This window comes from Schistocerca piceifrons, chromosome X, assembly GCF_021461385.2.
Source record: "Schistocerca piceifrons isolate TAMUIC-IGC-003096 chromosome X, iqSchPice1.1, whole genome shotgun sequence".
Classification (NCBI taxonomy): domain Eukaryota; kingdom Metazoa; phylum Arthropoda; class Insecta; order Orthoptera; family Acrididae; genus Schistocerca; species Schistocerca piceifrons.
In genome coordinates this window covers 64,635,521-64,658,428 of record NC_060149.1, presented here as the reverse complement: position 1 = coordinate 64,658,428, position 22,908 = coordinate 64,635,521, and the positions used below count along the sequence as shown (strand labels likewise).

At 38.6% G+C, this 22,908-nt stretch overlaps 1 protein-coding gene across 2 annotated transcripts in view; it reads left to right on the top strand.

Annotated features, from left to right (window-relative positions):
• Positions 1-325: 325 nt before the first annotated feature.
• Positions 326-22,908, top strand: part of LOC124721374 (tyrosine-protein kinase transmembrane receptor Ror2) — a 50,295-nt gene continuing 27,712 nt past the window's right edge. The window contains exons 1-2 of one of the 2 annotated variants that reach the window (XM_047246306.1): positions 326-481; positions 18,123-18,293. In XM_047246306.1, coding sequence (XP_047102262.1) covers positions 18,215-18,293 — 79 coding nt within the window. In that variant the 5' untranslated portion in view covers positions 326-481; positions 18,123-18,214. Of the gene's footprint in view, positions 482-904; positions 924-18,122; positions 18,294-22,908 lie in introns of those variants that run through there. The other variant, XM_047246307.1, reaches the window with a different exon arrangement.

Here is a 22,908-nt window from a genome sequence, read left to right as displayed (position 1 = left end):
GGATTGAAAGCATTACGCGGCAAAAAGCTGCAGTACATTTCACATAGAGAGTAATAACTTCTGCCAGATAAAATATGAACAATTTAGTCCCCAGAATTGCAAAATGGATGTAAAAAATTTTTATTCCGACACGAAATGTATATTTTGTCTTGTTGCCGCTACATAGTTCATTGTCTTTAAAACTGACTGTAGGCTCAAGACGAATATGTCACAGAAAAACAATATTTTTTTCTGGAGGGTTAGTTGCTTCTGTTTCGCCAGACAACATTAACAAACAACAAACACCAATTTCACTCACTGATCCTCCGCTTTTGTGTGTATGACGATGCAAAGATATTCCGTGACACAATAGTTCGGGCGTGTTTGCGGTGGAGAAGTGGGTACATTGAAGTGTGGATGATGTTGTTTTGTGGTTTTAGGATATAGCGGTGAGACGCTAGCAACATGAAGTGCATCACAACAAAAATGAAAAATAAGTATGGTGTGTAATGCGTTGTTTACAACCACATAATTGAAAGTTCTATAATACACGAGCCTGTAGTGTCAGTAATTTAGTGATATGCTGTCTGCGATGTATATTAAAACAAAGTAGTCTCATTTCATTATTTAGTTGCAGTAAAAATGATGTATTTGAATATGTGCTGTTAATTATTTATAGACTTCTAGAAACCTAGGTTTCAGCCCAACTTTTCATACACAAAGCAGAAGACTGAACTGATGGTCAAGAATAAGTGTGACGCATGCAAAATGTGACAATGTCTCACCTTTATTTATTTCGTGTTGCTTTATTCGGCTTGTAATATCGTCACGAGATGGCAGAGACCTGTGCCCATGTAATTTTTTTCCTACGATATTTGTTGTCACTGCTCACACGACAATAACACGAAGAAACACATCGATTATTAAGGGGAAAAACCTACCTTGTAAGTAATAGGCGTAGTCTCTTCAAATTGCTGAAACGTCAAGATCATTTAGTACAAAGGAATGAGAGAACATGCATGATAAACGAATTTCTGCTCAACAGAGTTTTAAATAAAGTTCTAAAGATATGACTTAGAAATAGCATGACTGGAAGTGTGTTAAAAAAACTTGAATTTTTATGGGAGATCGAGACAAGGTGCAAGTGGTTTTTGCTTACAGGTATGCAGAAAATGGAACTACACATTCAGATGGTCACATGTCGTTGGCAGTGGAACGCATTAGAAAGAAACTGATACTTTAGGCTTTAGTGTGATACGTACATAACAATCGAAGTGCTTATTTATAAAATGAATGAGGTTCGAAGCTATGTGTTTTGAGTTAAAACGAACACTGTGGTAGTATATACATAATTGGTAATGCATAAACACAAAAGTAAACTCATATGCAGAAGAAAGTTTACATAAACCTCAATGTACGAATGTCACTTTGAACAAAACAAGTTGCTCTGGCGAAAATAGGTACTTTAGAGATTAGACAATCAATGGGGACCTTCAGTACATATTTATAGTTCTTAAAGTGTTTATTAAAAACAGCAAATGATGTTAGTAAATAGTCCCTATTCTTACAGTACACGGTTTATATGGGTGTCATTCATTTAAAAATATGATGATTGTGATTTACACTAATTATTCTAGGGAGTCATAATTATAAACAATGTAAAGACCTGTAAGGAATTAGTGATTAACGTTCATGAACAGACATTCAGCTTCCAGGCAACCTTTATAGACATAAATCCATTTGCTTTATGGAACTATATCTTTTATATAGTCATTCATATACAATGTATCCACAATTGGTATAACTGATTTGGTACTGGTGGACTACATTTTGCTTTGTAATTATATGCATGTATGCAACTCTATTTCATGAATATATTACAGGCAAGATGTTGGGCTCATGAAGAAACATGGAATGATAAGAAACATTTATTTTATAATGTTCCTTTTTTTGCATGATAAATATTTTTCCAAGAGGTATGTCCTAAAGGGAAATCCAGTTAGTGGCTACTGGGTGCCAGCCTGGTTAGTGCACACATTTGGGTGTTACTTTCTGACAGACTTTACTAAGAAAGCAAATGTATTGTTCTGTACAAGCTGCTCAGTGTATTGATTTCCTTTTTTCTCATCAGACATGTGTGACAATGGTATATGGCCATGAACATGTCAATATACACTTTGAATTTTTGTGTGAAGGAAAGTCGAGTTGAAATATAAAATACCACTGTGGAAGTAAATATGATGCCTGTGTTAACAAAAAAGCTGTTTAAAAATATACTTCTTTTGCAAAATTCAATAAAGGACACGGAATCAAGAATGTATCTACCGTGGCCTGTGATTTGAGAAAACCAGAGTGACAAATCAGATACATAATCCTGAATTGTCTTCACATGAACAGTTTTCCCTGCAGTTTAATTGTTTTTAATTGAGTTTCATTACCACAATGGAATTAAATCAGCCAGAATTATTTCCACATATGTTTGAAGGGGGCTTGATTTAATAACTTTTTGTTTGTTTGTACCACCCTGCTGATACATAACCTGTTGTCTAGTTATATTTCAAGAAATTTTAGGGTTATCCTTTTATATTAAATCGTGCAGTCCAAAACACAGTTAAGTAAGTGTATCTGATTTACTTTATACATGTTTGAGTGTGCTTCAGTCAGTATGTTTTACAACAAAGAGATAAAGTTTTAGTTGTAAATCACTTAAGGCAAATGCAATACGCAAATGATTGCCTGCTCAATCCAAGCTTGAACTCTGTATTTGTAATGACCACACCAAGTACAGTATGTTGACCCTAATTTTTCCTTTATTTTTCTTCACACAATTCAAATGCTACAATACAAAACCTTATTACATATCACTATTGCTGCTTTATACATTAGATTTAGCAAAGTTCTGTTGAACTGCACCTCACAGAAGGTATTGTAATAGGTGGAAAAAATTGGTTGCATGATACCGAGCATGGTGGTGCAGTGGTTTAGCTCACTGGACGTCCATTCAGTAGGATGATGGCTCAAATCCCTGTCCAGCCATCCAAATTTAGGTTTCCGACGATTTCCCTAAATTGCTCCAGGCAAATGTTGAGATGATTCCCTCGAAAAGGCTTCGCTGATATCCTTCTCCATCCTTGAAACTACTCAAGCATGTTCTCCCTCTCTAATGACCTGGAAGTCGATGGGACATTAAACCCTAATCTTCTTTCTTCCCCCTCCACCATGTTTCTTTTTCTTTCTTTTTTTCTCAATAGTTTGGTGCTGTTGTGTGGGCAACAGCAGAAGGTGCATCATCATTGAAATTACCTGTCCAAATGCAAATAATACTCATATGGAAAAATGATCATAACGGCGTTGTTGGCCAGGAGACCCCATTCGGGTAGTTCAGGCCGCCGTATTGCAAGTCCTTTTTAGCTGACGCCGCTTTGGTGATTTGCGAGTCAATGATGAAGGAGGACACACAACATTCAGGTCCCCTGTCGCGAATAGAACCCGGTCCCCCTCCGTGGTAGGCGGTAATGCTACCGCTATGCTGCGGAGGCGGATAATACTCATATAAATTGTATTTGATCATGCAGTGGCTATCAAGGTAATGAGCATTGTGGCAGAAATTACTTATTCTTGGCCTTCTCTCCAGCTGAGTATTATTTCACCACCTAACATTTAGTAGTTTACAGTTATGTTTAACATGAGCCATAGGATAACTGCACTCTACTCCTCATTCATTCATACTTACTTTTTTCATTGTCACTTTTGTGTTCCAACATAATAACATCACAATAGGAACATGTTGTGAGGGACAGAGAGAGAGAGAGCTAGCTAGCTACTGGATGGATTATGGTGTACATTGAATCTTGATTCACTTAAGTGTGATTTTTAAAGTTATTTTGATTAAAATTTATCACAATTTCAATCATATTTTTAGTATTTCAGAACTGTGGATAAGCAACTTTGTCTAATTTTTAGAAAGTCATTGTAATTTTTGAAGTATACTGTGTGAAAACATATTTCATTTATTTATCCAATGGGTGTGAACCCTATAATTCTCATCTGAGAACAGTTACCTATTTAGTATTCATACAAATCTTGAAGTAGAGGAATAAGGCATTACACACTTAAATGTCTCCAATTAAAACTGTTGCAGATCACCTCACTGGGTTCAGAGGTTGGTATACCCCAGAAGGACATGGTCGTCTGTTAACGTGACTTTGTACATGCACACACCTTTGGTGGTTTTGTAAATTGTTAGAGCTGCAATTCTCTATACAGGTAGAATGGCCACTGGACTGTGTTAGTGTCATTCATGTCTAGTGATGTTACTAGGCTCGGTAGGGTGTATGAAATGTCAGACGTTGAGTGATTACTGTGAAGGACAAGGAAGTGCCGCATACTTGTCTGGGATAGTGTTACCAGCACCTGACAGAGTTTTAAAGGGGCCTCATTGTGGGACTCTATTTGACTGGCTGGTTGAATCATGCAGTATCCAATTTTGTGGGGCATTCGTATGTGATAATAGCCCCATGTTAGACAGGCGTATTTGTCATCAAGGCTCCGCTCAACCGTGTCTGACTACAGAACGGAGATAGCCGTATTGTGCACCAAGCATATTATAGCTTCTTCACATCTCTGCCTCCATCAAAGAATGAGTAGTGGAGTCTCTGAACATTCTGTTTCACTCCACACCATTGATCGAAGACTAGCAACAGCCAGACCAGCGAGTTACTGTCCCAGGCATAGGCTGCTGTTAACACAACACAAATGACTGTATTTGGAGTGGTGCTATGACCGCGAAACATGGATTGCTGATTAATGGCGTTGCATTGTGTTCAGCAGTGAATTGTGGTTCACACTACCCTGTAAAACCTCCGTCAGTAAGTAAGACACCATTCTTACAATGTTTTGGAGAGTTACAGCAGTGTTTACTCCCCAGTAAAACGGCCATCAGGTATGAATTAAGGAACGACTGGTAATGATTGAAGGGAATCTGACGACACCATGATATGTCGCAGACATCCTGTGCCCTCATGTATTACCTCTCATGTAACAGTATCATTGTACCTGTTTTTCACAGGACAGTGCTCGTCCCCACAGGGCACATGGCTCCATGAACTGTCTGCATGATTAGCTATTTTCATGGCCAGCAAGACTCCCAGCTCAGTCCCCGATAGAACAAGTGAGAGAGTAACTAGGATGTCAACTCATCCCAGTGCTAGTATCCAGAATGCCGAGGAATACTTACACAGTGGTGGGGCCAGATTGCCTCAAGATAGGATATAATGGCTTTATGAGACACTTCCCAAACGCATTAATGCATGCATCTTGGCCACAGAGGGTGCAATGTCATATTGATAAGTGGGCTCATACTGCCAAGTTATTAATAACTCCAGTCAATTTTATAATCACTGAAATAACATCACATACCCCTTTAACACATGTAGTTTCATTTGTTTCCTCCTCCCCATCTGAGTGCTTTACTTTCTTTCTTTCAGGCAGTGTGTGTTGATATATTGATTTGTTTGGTTGTGAGACTAGTTCTTAATATTTTTGTAATATTGTAATCAAGCAGTTCGGCCGCGGTGGTCTAGCGGTTCTAGGCGCGCAGTCCGGAACCACGCGACTGCTACGGTCGCAGGTTCGAATCCTGCCTCGGGCATGGATGTGTGTGATGTCCTTAGGTTAGTTAGGTTTAAGTAGTTCTTAGTTCTAGGGGACTGATGACCACAGTAGTTAAGTTCCATAGTGCTCAGAGCATTTGAACCATTTTGTAATCAAGCTCAGTTACCATATACTTGTTCAGTATCAGCTTCTAAGCATGGAGATTCCATATTTATGTCTTCAGAGGCAAGAAGACAGAATTCAACTGAAATCCTAGAATAACACAAAATATAATAAATTTAATTCATGGGAGAAATGGAAGTATGCAGCACATGAAGCAGGCACTAGATAATACAGATAGTAAAATATGAGACTGGTAGAAAGTAGGAATGACAGGGTAATAAATGCAAAGCTGTTAAACCATCCTTGACTAAAAGAAAAATAGATGCTGTGTGTAGGAAAATCAAAGAATCCTTTGGCAATAAGAAAGCAGCTGCACCAGCAGTGTCATGCTAGTACTGAGAAAAAGAAGAGAAGCCTAGAATACAGGATCTAGGAGGGCCATGTGAAGACAGTATTATGGAAGTGGATGAATAGATGGATAAGTTGAAACTGCAAGAAGAATATGACAGTACCTAAATGTCTGGGTCTAAACAAGGCACATGCTGTAGGTGAAATTTACACAAAATTATTAAGATCTTTGAGAGAACCGACCATTTATCTTGACTATAGCCTTGTACGAAGTGAAACAGTATAGACAAGAAGATAATAAAGTTTTGAAGTGTGCTACTATAGAAGAATGCTGAAGAACTTGATATGGGTAGATCATGTAACTACTGAGGTGGTATTGAATAGAATTGTGTGTGGGGGGGGGGGGGGGGGGAGATTTGTGGCACAGCTTGACTAGAAGAAGGGATTGGTTGACAGGACACATTCTGCGACATCAAGGGATCACCAGTTCAATGCTGAAGGGGTTGTGCAGGGGGAGTAAAAAGTTACAGAGGGGTACCAAGAGAAGAATACAGTAAGCAGGTTCAAAAGCATGTAGATTGCAGTATTTATTCGGAGATAAAGAGGCTTGCACAGGGTAGAGTAGCAGGGAGAGCTATATCAAAACATTCTTCGCACTGAAGACAGCAGTAGCAACTATAGTGAACACAGTAAATCCACTTCATAATTTATAATGAAATGAGTGGAAACAAATTCCCTTGATATAGCTAAGAATGAGGCATTACGTATTGATATGACTTCTTCATCTAACAGGAGGATTTGTACTTGATATGTGGGGCAACCACAGCTCTAGTATTGCATTTCAAACAATAATACCGCAACAGGTATTGCAGTTTAATCAGTTGAAATGTAACTGAGTGTGTTTTATTTTGTGGTGGGAAGTCATACCTTCGTTACAGCAAATGTTATATGAATATGTGATGGCCTCTGAGCTGGTGCTAAACAGGTATAGTGGAACTTTTAGTGATAAAATGAGAAGGGTTGACACCCATGATGTATTCGGCCTTGATATGCAACTAATCATGCTACTTTTCTCTGTATCTTCTTAATACGCTTATTTGTAAGCATATCATTTGTGGACTGTGTTCTTAAAACTGGGATGCTCAAAGTGTTTGCTTGAGAGCTGAAGTATTATTCTTCAGAAATTTGACAGAAAATCTCTGGACTATCACCATTGCAATGTGACTCTTAGTTAAAATACTGTCTTACCAATGATACACATCATTGTTAATTCTAGTCCATATTTCCCAGTTTTTCATTGCTAAATCTCTTGATTTGATTTTTTTAATGGTCACATGGTAGCCATATTCAATCATGAAATGGTGATTTTGATGACTTCTTGGTGTTGTTTTGCTTATATTGCAGTATAGTATATTGGTTTGCGTTTATACGGTATTGCATAGAAGATTTAAGATACACGTTTGAGGTAATCATCCCAGGTTTATGCTTCATAATTAATATTAACATTCATAATTCATTAATATTTACTATTTTGTACATAAATACTCATCAGCTATGAATTATTCTTCTCACAAACATTTCATTTTTAAATAGTTTTTATGCTTTGTGCAAGGGACCTTTTTTGGGACCTTTTTTATAGTTGACAGGAGTGATGTGGTTGGAAAAACGAATGTCAAATATGTATCTCATGCAAGTGTTCATCACCAATTCCATCTACCTAGAGCTCTCATATGAAAGTCCTTGATGATTAGCATCACCATAGTTGATTCTGTAAGTTTCTGTTTAAGTTCAGTGTATGAGTAATTAATGCTAGTGACTTCTGTTTCAAAACAACTGTTTCCATTTGCCTATATTTACCTCATGTGACTTCCCTTCGGGATCAAATTAAGTGATGTCATTCATATTTCACGATGACACACTGTGACTGTCTTTAACAAAGTGCTACAGACAGGTAATTTGCTGTGAACAACAGCAATTCTGAGATGCTTTGTAGCTGAGGATAAAACTGCCTTATCAATTTTTAACACCAGAAACACTCCTTGAGATATATGAGAGATTTCTCCCATGTCATCATCTTGTCAGTTTGAAAGAACTAAGTGGTTGTGCTTCACCAATCAGTTCAGTAACTAAATAATGAACATCACAGAAGGTTTACGGTATAAACATATGGTGTGTTCTTATGCAACCACTGAATTAATTATTTGTTCATTCTAAGTGTAGTGATTTATTTTTACAAGGATCATGTCACCTTAATACAAGGAAAATGCAAATGGTATGTACAGGATGATTGTAATTAGTCTTTTAACTATTTTGGAGCCCCCCCCCCCCCCCATCCATGACAAATGAGTGATTGTAGGACAATGAAACTTTGTGGAAACATTTGTAATGACATACAGAAGAGAAATAATGAATAAACCATTGAAATAAACAAATTTTTACCTTCCACATGAGAGGATTACATTTGTTAATTGCATATCATGATTACATTCCAGGTTACAAACGCTGCTCAGTGTGATGACCATCTACATCCATGATAGTGTGGAAACACACTAGAGATACCATTTCACAGTTACTCACAGCACTGTTTGAATGCTGAACCATGGAATGTTCAGCTATTGTGACACAGCATGTGCACTGCTTAAAGATCACATGCGTCAAGCATTCTCAGCCAGGGGAACAGTAACTTTTTCAACAGTTAGTGGCACTCCCAGAAGCTATTCTCAAATTTCCAGTTAATTTGAACTTCCAAATCACGTTGTTCAACCCCGGTGCAGAAAGACGACCTTTCTGTTTTCCTCCTGGGACAGCAGCAGCACTATAGCTGTTGTTTTGATGAAGCAGCTTTACGAGTAAAGCCTTGATCCCCTTGTCCAGACCACTGTTGACCATCTGCAACTATAATTAACACTTATGCTTGTCCTTCAACCCTTGTCACCATACCAGTACCAGTGCCTAATAGCAAGTCATGACACTAATATTACTAAGAAGACACAGCCTGCAGCATGCAGGCTGGGCATCATTCCTATAACGTTGGGTACCCATTACAATGAATAGTTTTCTGCCTACACTGGCTCAAGTAGTAAAATTTTAATTATAACCACATGTATATTCATACACACACATTTAATGAGCAGAATACAGATAGTTAGATGTGGGCTTCTTGAGGGAATCATCCTGGAATTGCTTGAAGTGATTTGGGGAAACCTGAATCAAGATGACAGGACAGAGCATGAGTCTCCCTCCTCAATCTGAGGTTAGTGTCTTAACAAATACCCTACCTCATTCAGTTATATGTAACACACAGTTGTCCTTTTTTTGTTCACATTTGGATTAAATTATCTTAGTTACATGAAAACTTATAATACACTATTCACTTTGTATCTCCACACTGCACACACCACAAGCAGCTGCAGATGACTTTAGGACCATGACTGTGCAGTTGCACCTTTGATATGTCTCCATGTCTTCCCTTCTGCCAATCTAAAAGACTAACCAATATCACTTCATGATAGGTTGAGATGCTGAACTCAGAAAAATGGTGAGAGATTAGTATTAACAGCAGCATCCACTTTTTGCTAATAATAATACTCTTTTACTTTATTATTATTATTATTATTATGTATTAACATCCCTGCTTATTCTTTAATTGTGTTGTATGCATTATTTAAGTGGTATGGTTTGATTGCCAATTTAACTAAAGGACATTAAGTATCTCATCTCTTTGGGTAAATTATTATGCAATTTTAATACCTGATAGAAAATGCTGTGTAGTTCCCCCTCCTCATCCTCCCCCCCCTTTTTTGATAAATGTAGATCCAAGCTGACTCTAGTTCCTTAATTGTGTACAGAACTATTTGTGAAAATTTTCTAATATTTTGCTGATGCCTACAACAGATTGGTAGTTGAACTGACTTAGCAAGTAACAATGCCATCTGTTAAAAACTATTTTCTTACAGTGACTCCAAATACTATTTTTTGTAGTCTTCTGTTATGAACCTTTTCTGGTGTTTTAAAATTGTGCTATCATCTGTGCATCTGGCCCCTAGAAAAGAATCCTGTAGTTAAGAACTGAGTGTTCGTAGGAATAGTATATAATGACTGAAAGGCTATGTCTGGTACCTTCTTCATCAGTTCTCCATCCTATATTACTTCTTATTTTTATTATTCATTCCTTAATCCAACTGTCTTTTGTCCATAAGTAACTGCTGAAAGTATTTTTTATGTAGTACTTATGTTACAGGCATATATGATTTTAATTTCCAATTTTTACAGCAATAATCTGCATTTTGCAGCCTTATATTACTCTTGTCACTTTTCTACTTCATCTGCATGCCTGTGTCTTCTGTTCCTTATATCTTTCTCATACTCCGGATTGTCCACTCTTCACCTGTAATTTTTAGTCACTGTTTCTCCTGGCAGCCTCTAACCTTTACCCGGTCCCTGCCTTTCTGCCTTGTTGCCAGCAACCTCTCCTGCCTATTCCTGCATGGTCACACCATCACAGTCTTTTGTAACTGCCTTCCTATCTGCTGCCCCCCCCCCCCCCCCCCCTCTTTCCACCTGCGATCTCTCTCTCTCTCTCTCTCTCTCTCTCTCACACACACACCGCTATTTTCTTGCCTCCACCATGGCCAAGATTGCTTCAGTACATATGATTTTAACAACATTTATTTGTCTGTGTTTATCTCTTATCTAATGTTAAAAGGTGTTACATGCCCTATCTCTGGATCTTGCTAGTAATTGTTTTCTATCCATATTCACACTGTAATTTATTCTTACTTTTCTATATACACAACTACTCTGTAGCAGCAGAATGTCGTACTATCCTTCATTTATAAGAATGTGTAGCATAGTTTCTGAATCGATGTGGAAGTAGGATACTCTGTCTGCTCTGTAGCATCAAGCAACTGAGCAGTAAAACTTAAGGGACCAGGAATTGCATCCTACTGGGAATTATTTTAATCCTGTATAAAGTTATACAGGTCAGTATCTTAAGTATGCAAGAATTATGTTCCTACTAAAGAAAGATAATGTAGAAAATACGATAACTGCAGCCCATTTCCTGTACTCTCATCTGTCTAGAAAGTAATAGAATCAAGTATGAAAGGACAGACTAATTAGTTACTGCAATAATGCAATGTTTTTAATGAAAAGGAGTTTGGCTACCGGTCTAGCAGAAGTAGGATTGGCTATGATACAGTTTACAAATGTACAAGAATTTATGAAAGTAGAGCTTGAAGCTTTCAGCTGGGATGACTGGTTACAGTTACATTTTTAGACCTAACCACGGCTTTTGACTGTATTGACCATAAAATAATAAACAAACTTAGGTACTAGAAAGAAGAGAATAGCCAATGAGTGGTTCTAGTCATGCTTGCGGAATACGGTGCAAAAGATTGTCTCTTTAAACATAAATAATAAATCTACAAACTGTCTAACAAAGACAGGAATGGATATTGATTGTTAGGTTATATGGATTTAACAAACAAGATACTACTGAAGAATATGTCATCAGTATGTTATGTCCTTAGGGCCCATTCATCATTGTGTAACAGCCACTGGCTTGTAGTGATGTGGAATTCCTAACTAGACTCAATTCTTATCTATGGGATTCTGTTCTTGGGATCAAATACATAAAAGTGGAACACAGTTTTCAAACTGCATAGAAGGGCTGTAATAATAATAACTAAAAGTAGTAGTCAGGCTCATTGGAAGGATTGAAAGAAAAAAAATTAAAAGCATCATTTTCTGTCATAGATTATGATTGTATAAGTATTTTCCCAAGGAAATGAAAAAGAGACCTAAAATGCATTCATTTAGAAAGGAATTCAGAACAGTTGCATACTACACTGATAAGGCTTACTTATTAATTCCAAGTAGAGCTTAATAATAAAATAAAAGATGGTTACTAGCACGTAATTCTAATATCTATCCTTTTTATCCAACATCTCACTCATCAATAGCAGGTGCTGACTCAGTTTGTCAGACTGGTGTAAGGGGAGACATGGAGATGTAATAGAGCTATGGTCCTAAAGTCAACTGCAAGTATGTGAAGCTGTGTGCAGTGAAAAGCTTTAAAAGACAAAATGACAGTGCATTTGTTAAAACATTGGCCTCGGAGTCTTTTGAGAGGTTGGAGGTTCTTACTCTGCCTGGCCATCATTGTTTAGTTTCTCTATAGTTTTCCTAAATCATTTAATATAAATGCCAGGCTAGATCCTTCATCGAGGCCATATTTCTGTCTATATGGCTTGTGTGTTTCGTGTATTCAGCTGACACAGCCTGTATCATTCTAAAATAATCCGTGGACAAACAAGTTAATCATATTGACACTGAGTGGTATAAGTTACACAACTCTACAGACAGGAATAAACATTTAAGTTAAATGAAAGTTCTGCTTTTACACTCATAGTGTGCTGCATATGTGATGTTGCAGTGTTTTGTAAGTGTATGCCAGACACACCCCTCTTAACAAGCATTCTGGCCAGAAAATGTTGTGGTATAGCTAGTAGTGGCCTCCTCCAGTTAATATTTTTCAGTTTTCTGTAATTTCTGTTGTTTAACCCTTTCAGTTACAAATTCATTTTTTTCTAAAAAAAATGCCTTTGCTATCCTGCTATCCAGTTCTTTGAATTAAATTATGATTTTTCAGATTTGTAAAATATTTGAAGGTGCCCCCCAAGAGGGGATCAATGCATCCCCAAATGAGGACATTGTGTTCGAGTGGGTGAAGACTAAGGCGAAAAGTCAAAGTATTTTATTTGACGAAAATACATAAATTACACTGAGCTTACTTAATGATTATACACTCCTGGAAATTGAAATAAGAACACCGTGAATTCATTGTCCCAGGAAGGGGAAACTTTATTGACATTCCTGGGGTCAGATACATCACATGATCACACTGACAGAACCACAGGCACATAGACACAGGCAACAGAGCATGCACAATGTCGGCACTAGTACAGTGTATATCCACCTTTCGCAGCAATGCAGGCTGCTATTCTCCCATGGAGACGATCGTAGAGATGCTGGATGTAGTCCTGTGGAACGGCTTGCCATGCCATTTCCACCTGGCGCCTCAGTTGGACCAGCGTTCGTGCTGGACGTGCAGACCGCGTGAGACGACGCTTCATCCAGTCCCAAACATGCTCAATGGGGGACAGATCCGGAGATCTTGCTGGCCAGGGTAGTTGACTTACACCTTCTAGAGCACGTTGGGTGGCACGAGATACATGCGGACGTGCATTGTCCTGTTGGAACAGCAAGTTCCCTTGCCGGTCTAGGAATGGTAGAACGATGGGTTCGATGACGGTTCGGATGTACCGTGCACTATTCAGTGTCCCCTCGACGATCACCAGTGGTGTACGGCCAGTGTAGGAGATCGCTCCCCACACCATGATGCCGGGTGTTGGCCCTGTGTGCCTCGGTCGTATGCAATCCTGATTGTGGCGCTCACCTGCACGGCGCCAAACACGCATATGACCATCATTGGCACCAAGGCAGAAGCGACTCTCATCGCTGGCAGAAGCGACTCTCATCGCTGAAGACGACACGTCTCCATTCGTCCCTCCATTCACGCCTGTCGCGACACCACTGGAGGCGGGCTGCACGATGTTGGGGCGTGAGCGGAAGACGGCCTAACGGTGTGCGGGACCGTAGCCCAGCTTCATGGAGACGGTTGCGAATGGTCCTCGCCGATACCCCAGGAGCAACAGTGTCCCTAATTTGCTGGGAAGTGGCAGTGCGGTCCCCCTACGGCACTGCGTAGGATCCTACGGTCTTGGCGTGCATCCGTGCGTCGCTGCGGTCCGGTCCCAGGTCGACGGGCATGTGCACCTTCCGCCGACCACTGGCGACAACATCGATGTACTGTGGAGACCTCACGCCCCACGTGTTGAGCAATTCGGCGGTACGTCCACCCGGCCTCCCGCATGCCCACTATACGCCCTCGCTCAAAGTCCGTCAACTGCACATACGGTTCACGTCCACGCTGTCGCGGCATGCTACCAGTGTTAAAGACTGCGATGGAGCTCCGTATGCCACGGCAAACTGGCTGACACTGACGGCGGCGGTGCACAAATGCTGCGCAGCTAGCGCCATTCGACGGCCAACACCGCAGTTCCTGGTGTGTCCGCTGTGCCGTGCGTGTGATCATTGCTTGTACAGCCCTCTCGCAGTGTCCGGAGCAAGTATGGTGGGTCTGACACACCGGTGTCAATGTGTTCTTTTTTCCATTTCCAGGAGTGTACAAATAAACTATGATTTACACTTGTGAAGAATGATAGTGAAAGAAACAATGTTCTTTCTATACAGAGGGAAGTTAATGTTACATTTTACACAATAACATTTGGTTTTGCCTTTGCAATCCAGTTTCTTCCATGTGTCAAATGATTTTTTGTCACTGACCACTGGAAGATGCCCAGTGTTGTCCAAACAAACATCACCTTCTGGACGAACTTACGTATTGGCTCGTTGTGATGTACTTGCAGATGGCATTGGGCTCTCACTAGTGGGACACCCCTTTATCCTGGCAGCTGGCTTATCTATTTTTGTCAGTACTTTGGCCATGCTTGCCCTAAAGTGAAGCAAATCAAGGGTCTTATTTTTAGGAACACCTAACTCTGATGCATTTTTCTTGTACTCAATCCATGCATTTACACATGCGATACCATTGCATGGGCAGACATGCAAAATGTCCACTTTCATGATCCGATGAATGTGCAGCAAATTGTGATCAGAATATCCATCTTGTTGACCCCTCCCATATGTTGATTGTAAACGTCAATAACTTATGGCCGGTCAATTGTAACATATTTCTTTTCAGTTATCCCATCTTTTACACACACATTTGTTTCCAGTTCCCACAAACTTCGGTGCCATTACCAATGGCTTGTTGTCTTACCATTGTTTTACTATAACTTATGTACCTGCAGCTCCCAGTAATATATAATCCTGGGGTATCTCAAATTTCCCATCAGAATGTGAATTCCTATAAGCAAAAGAATTCTTTTTCTGTCATAGGAGCAAAATTACCTACACTTCTGTAAACTACGGAAATATTTGCACATTCCACACATTTGTGCACAAGAACATTAGTGACATTTTTGTTAAAAAAATTGGTAGGGACTCTCAACGTTATTCACTGCCTCAGAATAACATTTGTACCATTCGATAAAAGGAGATATATAAGTGACTCCTCTTTTCCTCCACCGAATATCTTTATTAGGTGTTTATTGTCCAAAATTATGATGCCACTCTAGATCAACAATGTCCATCACATCAGTTTCAGGCATAATATCTATTTCAGGATGGTCTTGTTCATTGTCATTATTTTACGCTCCAATGATAAGGGATCTCCAGAACCTATAATGAAAAATGCTATTACAAAAGTAAAAACTCATAAAAAAGCTTACATCTGATTAGCCCAGATGAAAAGGCAGCTAAATTCATTATATGTTGATATTGAGGTGGACACACGGTCATATAGATTTTTTGTGCACCTACATGATGGCTGTTTGGATGGGACTAGTGTTTTGTTATTATCTCAGTGTCACTTATCAGTCAGTTAGCAGGCTTTGCGTCTAGGCTACTGAGCTTACAATATACAGTATGATATAAAATGTGTAACACTATCTCCATCATTGTCCTCTTATTCAAAATTATCGCCAGGATCGTCTGATAGATCATCAGTTTCAGGTGAATTGAGGAGCTCTATAACTACTTCTTCCGTAAGTGGCCTTCATCTATCTTGGACTCGGGGCATTGTGAAATCACTGTAAGATGACTAAAAAGACAGTGGAATAATGTCCTAAATTTCTATGGTATTACAACCTTTCTATCACAGTGTCCTTATTTGGAGAAATTTATAAAGCTATAAATATGTCACTTTCCTTTCGTTCTGAAAGACACCTTTAGTTTTCACCTTCAAGAATGCACCTTTCTATGCACAAATAATTTTTTTACCTAAACTCAGAAGATATGAACTGGCTGATTGGAGGCACAAAGATTACTGGAAGTGGCCATATGACTGTGCACATTCAGTTTTGTTTTGTAGTACCACAGATAGACAGGAGACGTCGACGTTGTTCTCAAATAAACTCTCTGCTTGTGACAATATGAGGACAACAGCCACAAATGATAAAATTTATCAAAATTTTAATACACTAAGCATTTATTTAGTATGTCCTTATATGAGGACACCATGACTGAAAGGTTTAATGAAATGCTGAACTGTGTTGTTGTTAAGGTCTTCAGTCCAAAGACTGATGACATACATCTCTATGAACAAAAATAAATAAATAAATAAAATAAATAATTATCAGTAGAGAAGATCAAAAATTTTTGGCCAAACTTACAGTCAAAAATACATTTACTGCAGCTGTGATTTTTGCACATTCTATTTGAGATACTGTTGTTAATTACAGTTTGTAATTAACAGGAAATAAAGTATGAAACTTCCAGGTAGATTAAAACTGTGTGCCAGATCAGGACTTGAACCTGGGACCTTTGCCTTTTTCGGGCAAGTGTTCTACTGATTGAGCTATCTGAGCATGACTTATTAGCTGCCCTCACTGCTCTACTTCTGCCAGTACCTCATCTCTTACATTCTAAACTTACGGAAGTTGCTCTGCATAGCTTGTGGGACTAGCATTCCAATAAGAAGGGATATTGCAGAAACATAACTTAGCCAAAGCCTGGGGGGATTGTTTCCAGAACAAATTTGTCTCTCCAGCATAGTGTGTGCTGATTTGGAAGTTCCTGTCAGATTAAAACTGTGCCAGACCGGATTTGAACCTTGGCGTATCATGGGCAAGTGCTCAACCAAGAGAGCTATCCAAGCATGACTCACAACCCACAGTCACAGCTTTAATTCCAGTTGCACCTCATCTATCTTCGAAACTTCACAGAAGGTGTCCTGCATATCATGAGACACTAACACACCCAGATGAAAGGAACTTCTGCGAAGTTTGGAATGTAGAAGATGAGGTATTGGTGGAAGTAAAGCTGTGAGAGGTTGAGTTATGTGCGGATTGCTCAGTTGGTAGCAAACTTTCCCATGAAAGGCAAAGGTGCCAGGTGCTAGTCCCAGTCCAGCATGCAGTTTTAATTTACCAGGCAGTTTCAAATGAGCACGCACTCCACTGCAGAGCGAACATTCACTCTGGGTGTAGAGTATGGTTCGTAGGTATTGCTTTGAATAGTCAACAGTATATTGTGTTATGTGTAATTTTCATGAATAAATAAATCGAATATGAAAACACAAAAATGAGCTGATGTTGTGTGACAGTATAAAATTTTGGTACTATTGTATGAGAGGCTGCAGTTTGGTTCACTCAATCATTAAACAATGTGCAGTAAATTGCCTAGATTTTGTAATGTCAACAAACTACTATGATAAAATTACAAGACAGAATTACTGGCCAGTACTTACTTTCAGCAGGTAAAATAATCAGTACTGCCGGGAGACACACACAAAAGTGTAGTAAATTATCCAACTATATAACAGCATTGGCTTACTGTCTAAATATAGTCATCTCATTCTAGGGTTGCCTAAATATTCCTGCTACACTGTGTTTGTGTCAGAGTTTCTGAGCTTTTTTCTCTCATTGAACCATCAACCTCCAACAGTGGTAGTCAACCTGGGCCCTACTGCCCTCTAGTCGGTTTCCACCTTTTATGGTAGGTAGTAGGGGTTTCAAAAACATTTTCATTAGAGTAAAAAAAAAAGACTTAAGTGTCTGGTAAGTAACATTATTATAGGCTTTAACTTGCTGGAACTCTGCTTTATAATTTTTGAAAGTAAAGTTACTTGCTTACTTTATAAATCATCAAATACTGTGAAGCCAGTCCGCAGTTGGCAAATTTTAGTATTAACAGAGATACAAAAGTGAGCAGTAGGTAAAAAAGATTGACTACCCCTGGTCTACAGTGATGAATGAGACACTGGTTAATTTTCTGCTTATAGTAATGATCAGCTTGGGAAAAAAATCCAGGTGTTAATTTGTGAGATCCTGTTACTAAACATGATTAGATATTTTCCTCGTCCTCCCTTTTTAATAGTAATTTTTTTTCACTAGGTATTCTTGCTGGGAAATGACAACAGCACAAGTAGCCATGAACTGGCATATCTAATGTGTGACATGCTGTCTGATGAGGAAGCTGCTATTGAATGATGGCACCATTTCCATTGTTACTTGCAGTATGGCTATATGCACAACTGGAACTGCCAAGCAGTGTACTGTGTGCTGGTAAGTAATCTTCAGCCGAAATTGGTTAATTAAGAGACTAAATGGAATTCAGTGTAATTGTGTCACAAAATTCCTAAAGCTTGTTTGTTGCCATCTCGTAGTCAGCACTCATAGTAATTATCTACTGCCAATATATTGTGGGGCTAAGTTGCTTACAGACATTGAAGAAGGAAATTGACAGTTGTTAATTTTTAGAGTCACATGAATTTTTCTCATGAGAAATAATTGGATTTTTTAAAAGTGTCTGAGTAAATTACATGTATCACAACCTGTATTTAAGTCCCAACACTTGCATTTTTTGCTGCTGTTTTTTTTTTTTCGTCTCATGCTAGATGTCATCATTGCAGTACTGGTGTTTCTTATAAAAGGTTAATCCCTCTGACATCAAACATCATTGTCTATGTTGTTCTTTCAGTGCACTACAGTGGTCTGCTGGACTGGGGCTCTCAGTATGGATTTGTTGTCTGTTGCTACCCTGTCTCCCTGTACATTTGCATTATGAGACGGCACTGGACTCATTTGGGAGGATCGGGGCTCAAATCATATCTAATCATCTAGATTTAGGTTTTCTCTGGTTTCCTTAGTCAGTTAAGACAAATGCTGGGATAACAGAGACACAGTAGATTTCATTCACCATCATGTCTGATTAAGCTCTTGCTCAATCTCTAATGATACCATTGTCTATGGGACTTTAAACCCCAGTCTTTCCTCTTTCCTCCCATTTTCAGTCCATTTCTCTTTCAAGCAGCAAAAGGAAATATAAGGGATTAAACCTGTGTTTTATTGGTCAGGAATGACTACCACATTCCCTATCAATTTTGTAAGTGTTGTGATTTTTTCTACCTTTAGTAGTATTAGAAACATGGGTATTTACAGAAAACTAAATAGACTTCACTTGACAGAACAAAATGAATGAAGGCAGCCCACCTCTTTATGATGAAGAAGCAACTTTGAGGGTGTGTGGGTTCATAAAAAGTAGTGACGAGTGTCACTCAACTTTCACACTTTTGTACTTACTTCTAAGAGGCCACAGTCAGCACATCTACATCTACACAATTATTCTGTTTGGCAGAGGGTTCATAGAACCACTTTCTCTACCTTTCTACTTCCAAATAGTACAGGGAAAAATGAATACCAAATCTTTCCATTCAAACTCTGATTTCTATATTTTATTAAGATCCTCATTTCTTCCTTTGTAGGGGAGAGTCAACAAAATAATTTTATATTTGGAGGACAAAACATGCCACCTCGATTATCATATCTGTGACACTCTTTCTCTGATTTTGCTATAACACAGAATGAGCTGTTCTTCTTTACTCTTATTTGATGTCCTCTGTGTTAAGGATTCCATGTCATGCAGCTATACTCCAGAAGAGGATGAAAAAGTGTATTGTAGGCAGTCTCCATAATAGATTTACTGCACCTTGTAAGTGTTCTGCCAATAAAGCAGTCTATGGTTCACTTTTACAACAACATTTTTTGTGTGATGGTTTCAGTTCAAGTTTTTCACAGTTATAATCCCTAGGTATGTAGATGAATCAACAACTTTTAAATTCATGAGATTTATTGTATAATGGAAGTGTAACAATTTTTTTTATTGTATTTGGTGTGGAGTACCTAACACGCACTGTTGCTCATATCATCATCAGCAGTGGCAGAAACATAATATTTGCTATTTGTAAGTGTATGTTTTATTGTTTATTGTCTTTTCTTTTAATAATATCTGTGTAAGTTAAGAGTGTATTTTACCAGGTTGTGGCACTGACAAAAGTATCCGACTGAATAAATAACATTGGTTAGTTCACTAAAATTGAGAAAATTGCAAGTCTGGCCAAGGATTGTGTGAATGAATCTGAATTCAGAAGCTGTGCAGAGCACAGTAAGTGACAAATATTGCAAATGCAGTGGCCCAGCAGCATCTCCCTCTTGTGACACTGGAAAGGTCATTCTTACCCCAAGGTCATTGATAGAAGCACCATCGTACAAGGTGGGAATGTGAAAGCAAGTAGCAGTATACATTGGCCATGTCAAACAGTGCACTATCAGTTTGTGACTGAGTTTGCACAAGGCAGAATTATGGTTTTCTGGAGAATTTGTTTGTCATAGCATGATATTTTGGCTTGTAAAGGGCATTTTTCTTTTCTTTTTAATAAGGTCTGTGTAAGTTAACAAATTTCAAAGGGCTGTGTAACTGACAGAAATTTCTGATTGAATAAAAAATAAATAACTTTTGTTAATTCACTAAAATTGTGAAAATTGCAATCCCACCAAGGACTCTGTGCTGAGCATTTGGAACCTGTGTCATACAGAGTGACAACCAGCTGCAACTTAAGCATGAGATAATTGTGTTCTTGTGGAGTTACCATAAGAGACCATGCAGCTTTGTTTACAGTGATCACTGAATTGTGGAGCACAGCAGTGGCAATCAGCCTGCTGTGTCGAAAGTTTGACAATGCTTCGAGTGAGTTGAACTTCTAGCACACCTACTGTTGGGCTGGCCTCCATTGTCTAGAAACCATAAGTGCTTTGACTGCAGTTGGCATGTAAATGTTGTTGATTTTCTTCTGAGTGGCAGAAGTTTTCAGATGAATCCCACTTCTTACTGTCTTACATTAATGGTCACATAATGTGTCGAGTGCTACCATGATGACTACATTCTAACGGTCTACACTGTTGACAAACGTAGCAGACAGTGTCGGATTTGACATTCAATCTAGATACTTATTACTTGAGAGCACTCTAAACGGAGACTATTTTAGGACAGATTTAAAACGAACAGTAGTACCCTTCTTCCAGTCAAAGTCAACTTAACATGCCATCTTTCAAAATGAGAATGTCAGACCAGATGTGTCGAGTAATATGCCAACCATCTCCTGCTTTGTTGACCTGCACATTTTCCTGGAATTTGACCCATCAAACGTGTTGGGGGTATCTCCGGTCAACAGGTTGTTTAACAAGATTGTCTGCTGTTGGTGTTTTTGTGGAGTCACATAGAAACTGTAGTCTCATATTTTCTTGTAAATACAACATTTGTTTTAATTCTGAAAACTAACATAAGACATGTAGTGGGATGTGTAGGCTAAGATCTGCAACCCTTAACAAATATTTAGATACTGTGTGATGTCCACATTAAAATAATAGGTGTTTACTTTGATGGTGATGCATTTTATTTCAGCACTTTCTTGGTGGAAATTATTTTCATAAGAGCTCGGCACTCTTCCAAACTTCTTCATTTAATAGACTGGATTTCTCACATGACACTTTTCATTGTTGCTATTTATATTTGGTATTGAGCAATATGGCACACCTGTTATGACACTGGCCTTGCATTTGAGAGGTCCATCGCTTAAATCCATCTCTGGCCATCCAGATGTAGCTTTTCCCGTGGTTTCCCTTAGTTGCTTAAGGCAAATGTTATGATGATTTTCTTTGAAAAGGACACAGCCAATTTCCTTCCACGTCATTATCCGTTCTGAGCGTGTGATCCTGTTACTTGTAGTCTTTAATGATTTCATTGTTATTGGGATATTAAATGCTAATATTTTTCTCTGTTCCACTATATTTAGCTTTTAAATGCACACCATCAACAGTAAACGAATGAATTCTAAGTTTTCTTGTTGCTCTTCAGTGTTGAAACTAGTTCCTCTCGTGTAAATGAATTAAAAAATGGTTGTAAATATGGGTTTCAAATTTATCTTCTGAGGAAGTTGAGTGTTACCTTCAGTCATACTTACTATGTTTCAAAGTTGAAGAGTACCAGTATGATTTGATTAGGTCTCCAGTCTCTAATAGGATGGCAGGATGATATGTCTGCCATGTTGTAAGAGAGTAAGAGTCCTCAACAAATAAAGATAATGAAGTGTATGAATGTTAAGGCCAATATCTGCAGTTACATTGTTCATTATGAACAGATTATAACTGCTGCAAGTCCCTTGCTCACATCCAATCAAGTGGTAGACAAATTCCTGTGGTAACTGGTAGGGTGAACACTTGCACTTGTTTAGGATGAAGTCAGTTAAGAGGTATGCCTGCACAAGTAAGGTTCTGTTATTGGTGGAAGTTGATTCACTGTTAGGGGAATGTTGATCAAAAGACTAAGTGAGCTGTTCAATCAAAATATGAGAAGAATTACTTTTTCCTAAGATTAGTGTGTGAAGCTCAGTCCATTAATGTATTGTATTACCATCTCTTTTGCAGTTGTTATTTTCCATATCAAATACAAATTCATTAGGGAAAACCCAAATTACAAAGAAGCTATATGGCTGGCTAGTAATTACCTCCAGGGAGCAAAATTCCAGTGCTGCTGACAGACACAATAATGGTAGAAGAAATTTATACCTAATTTTTGGAACTTCATTTGTTAAGGAGGAAAGAGGGATTGGTTTCAAAGGGTTGGGAAGGAGGTGCATGTCAGCAAGACTCCAGGATGAGAGGAACCCACATGATGTGAGGACAAGAGGAGACAAAGATGAAGGAAGAGGAGTCTGAGCGAGTTGGAGGTCAATGATGATACACTAGTAAGCAGTGCACCAGCTTTTGTCAAGGGTTAACAGAAGAACAGGATGACAAGAAGAATTATTGCAAGGAATAGAAATAAGACATGGAATGAATAGTG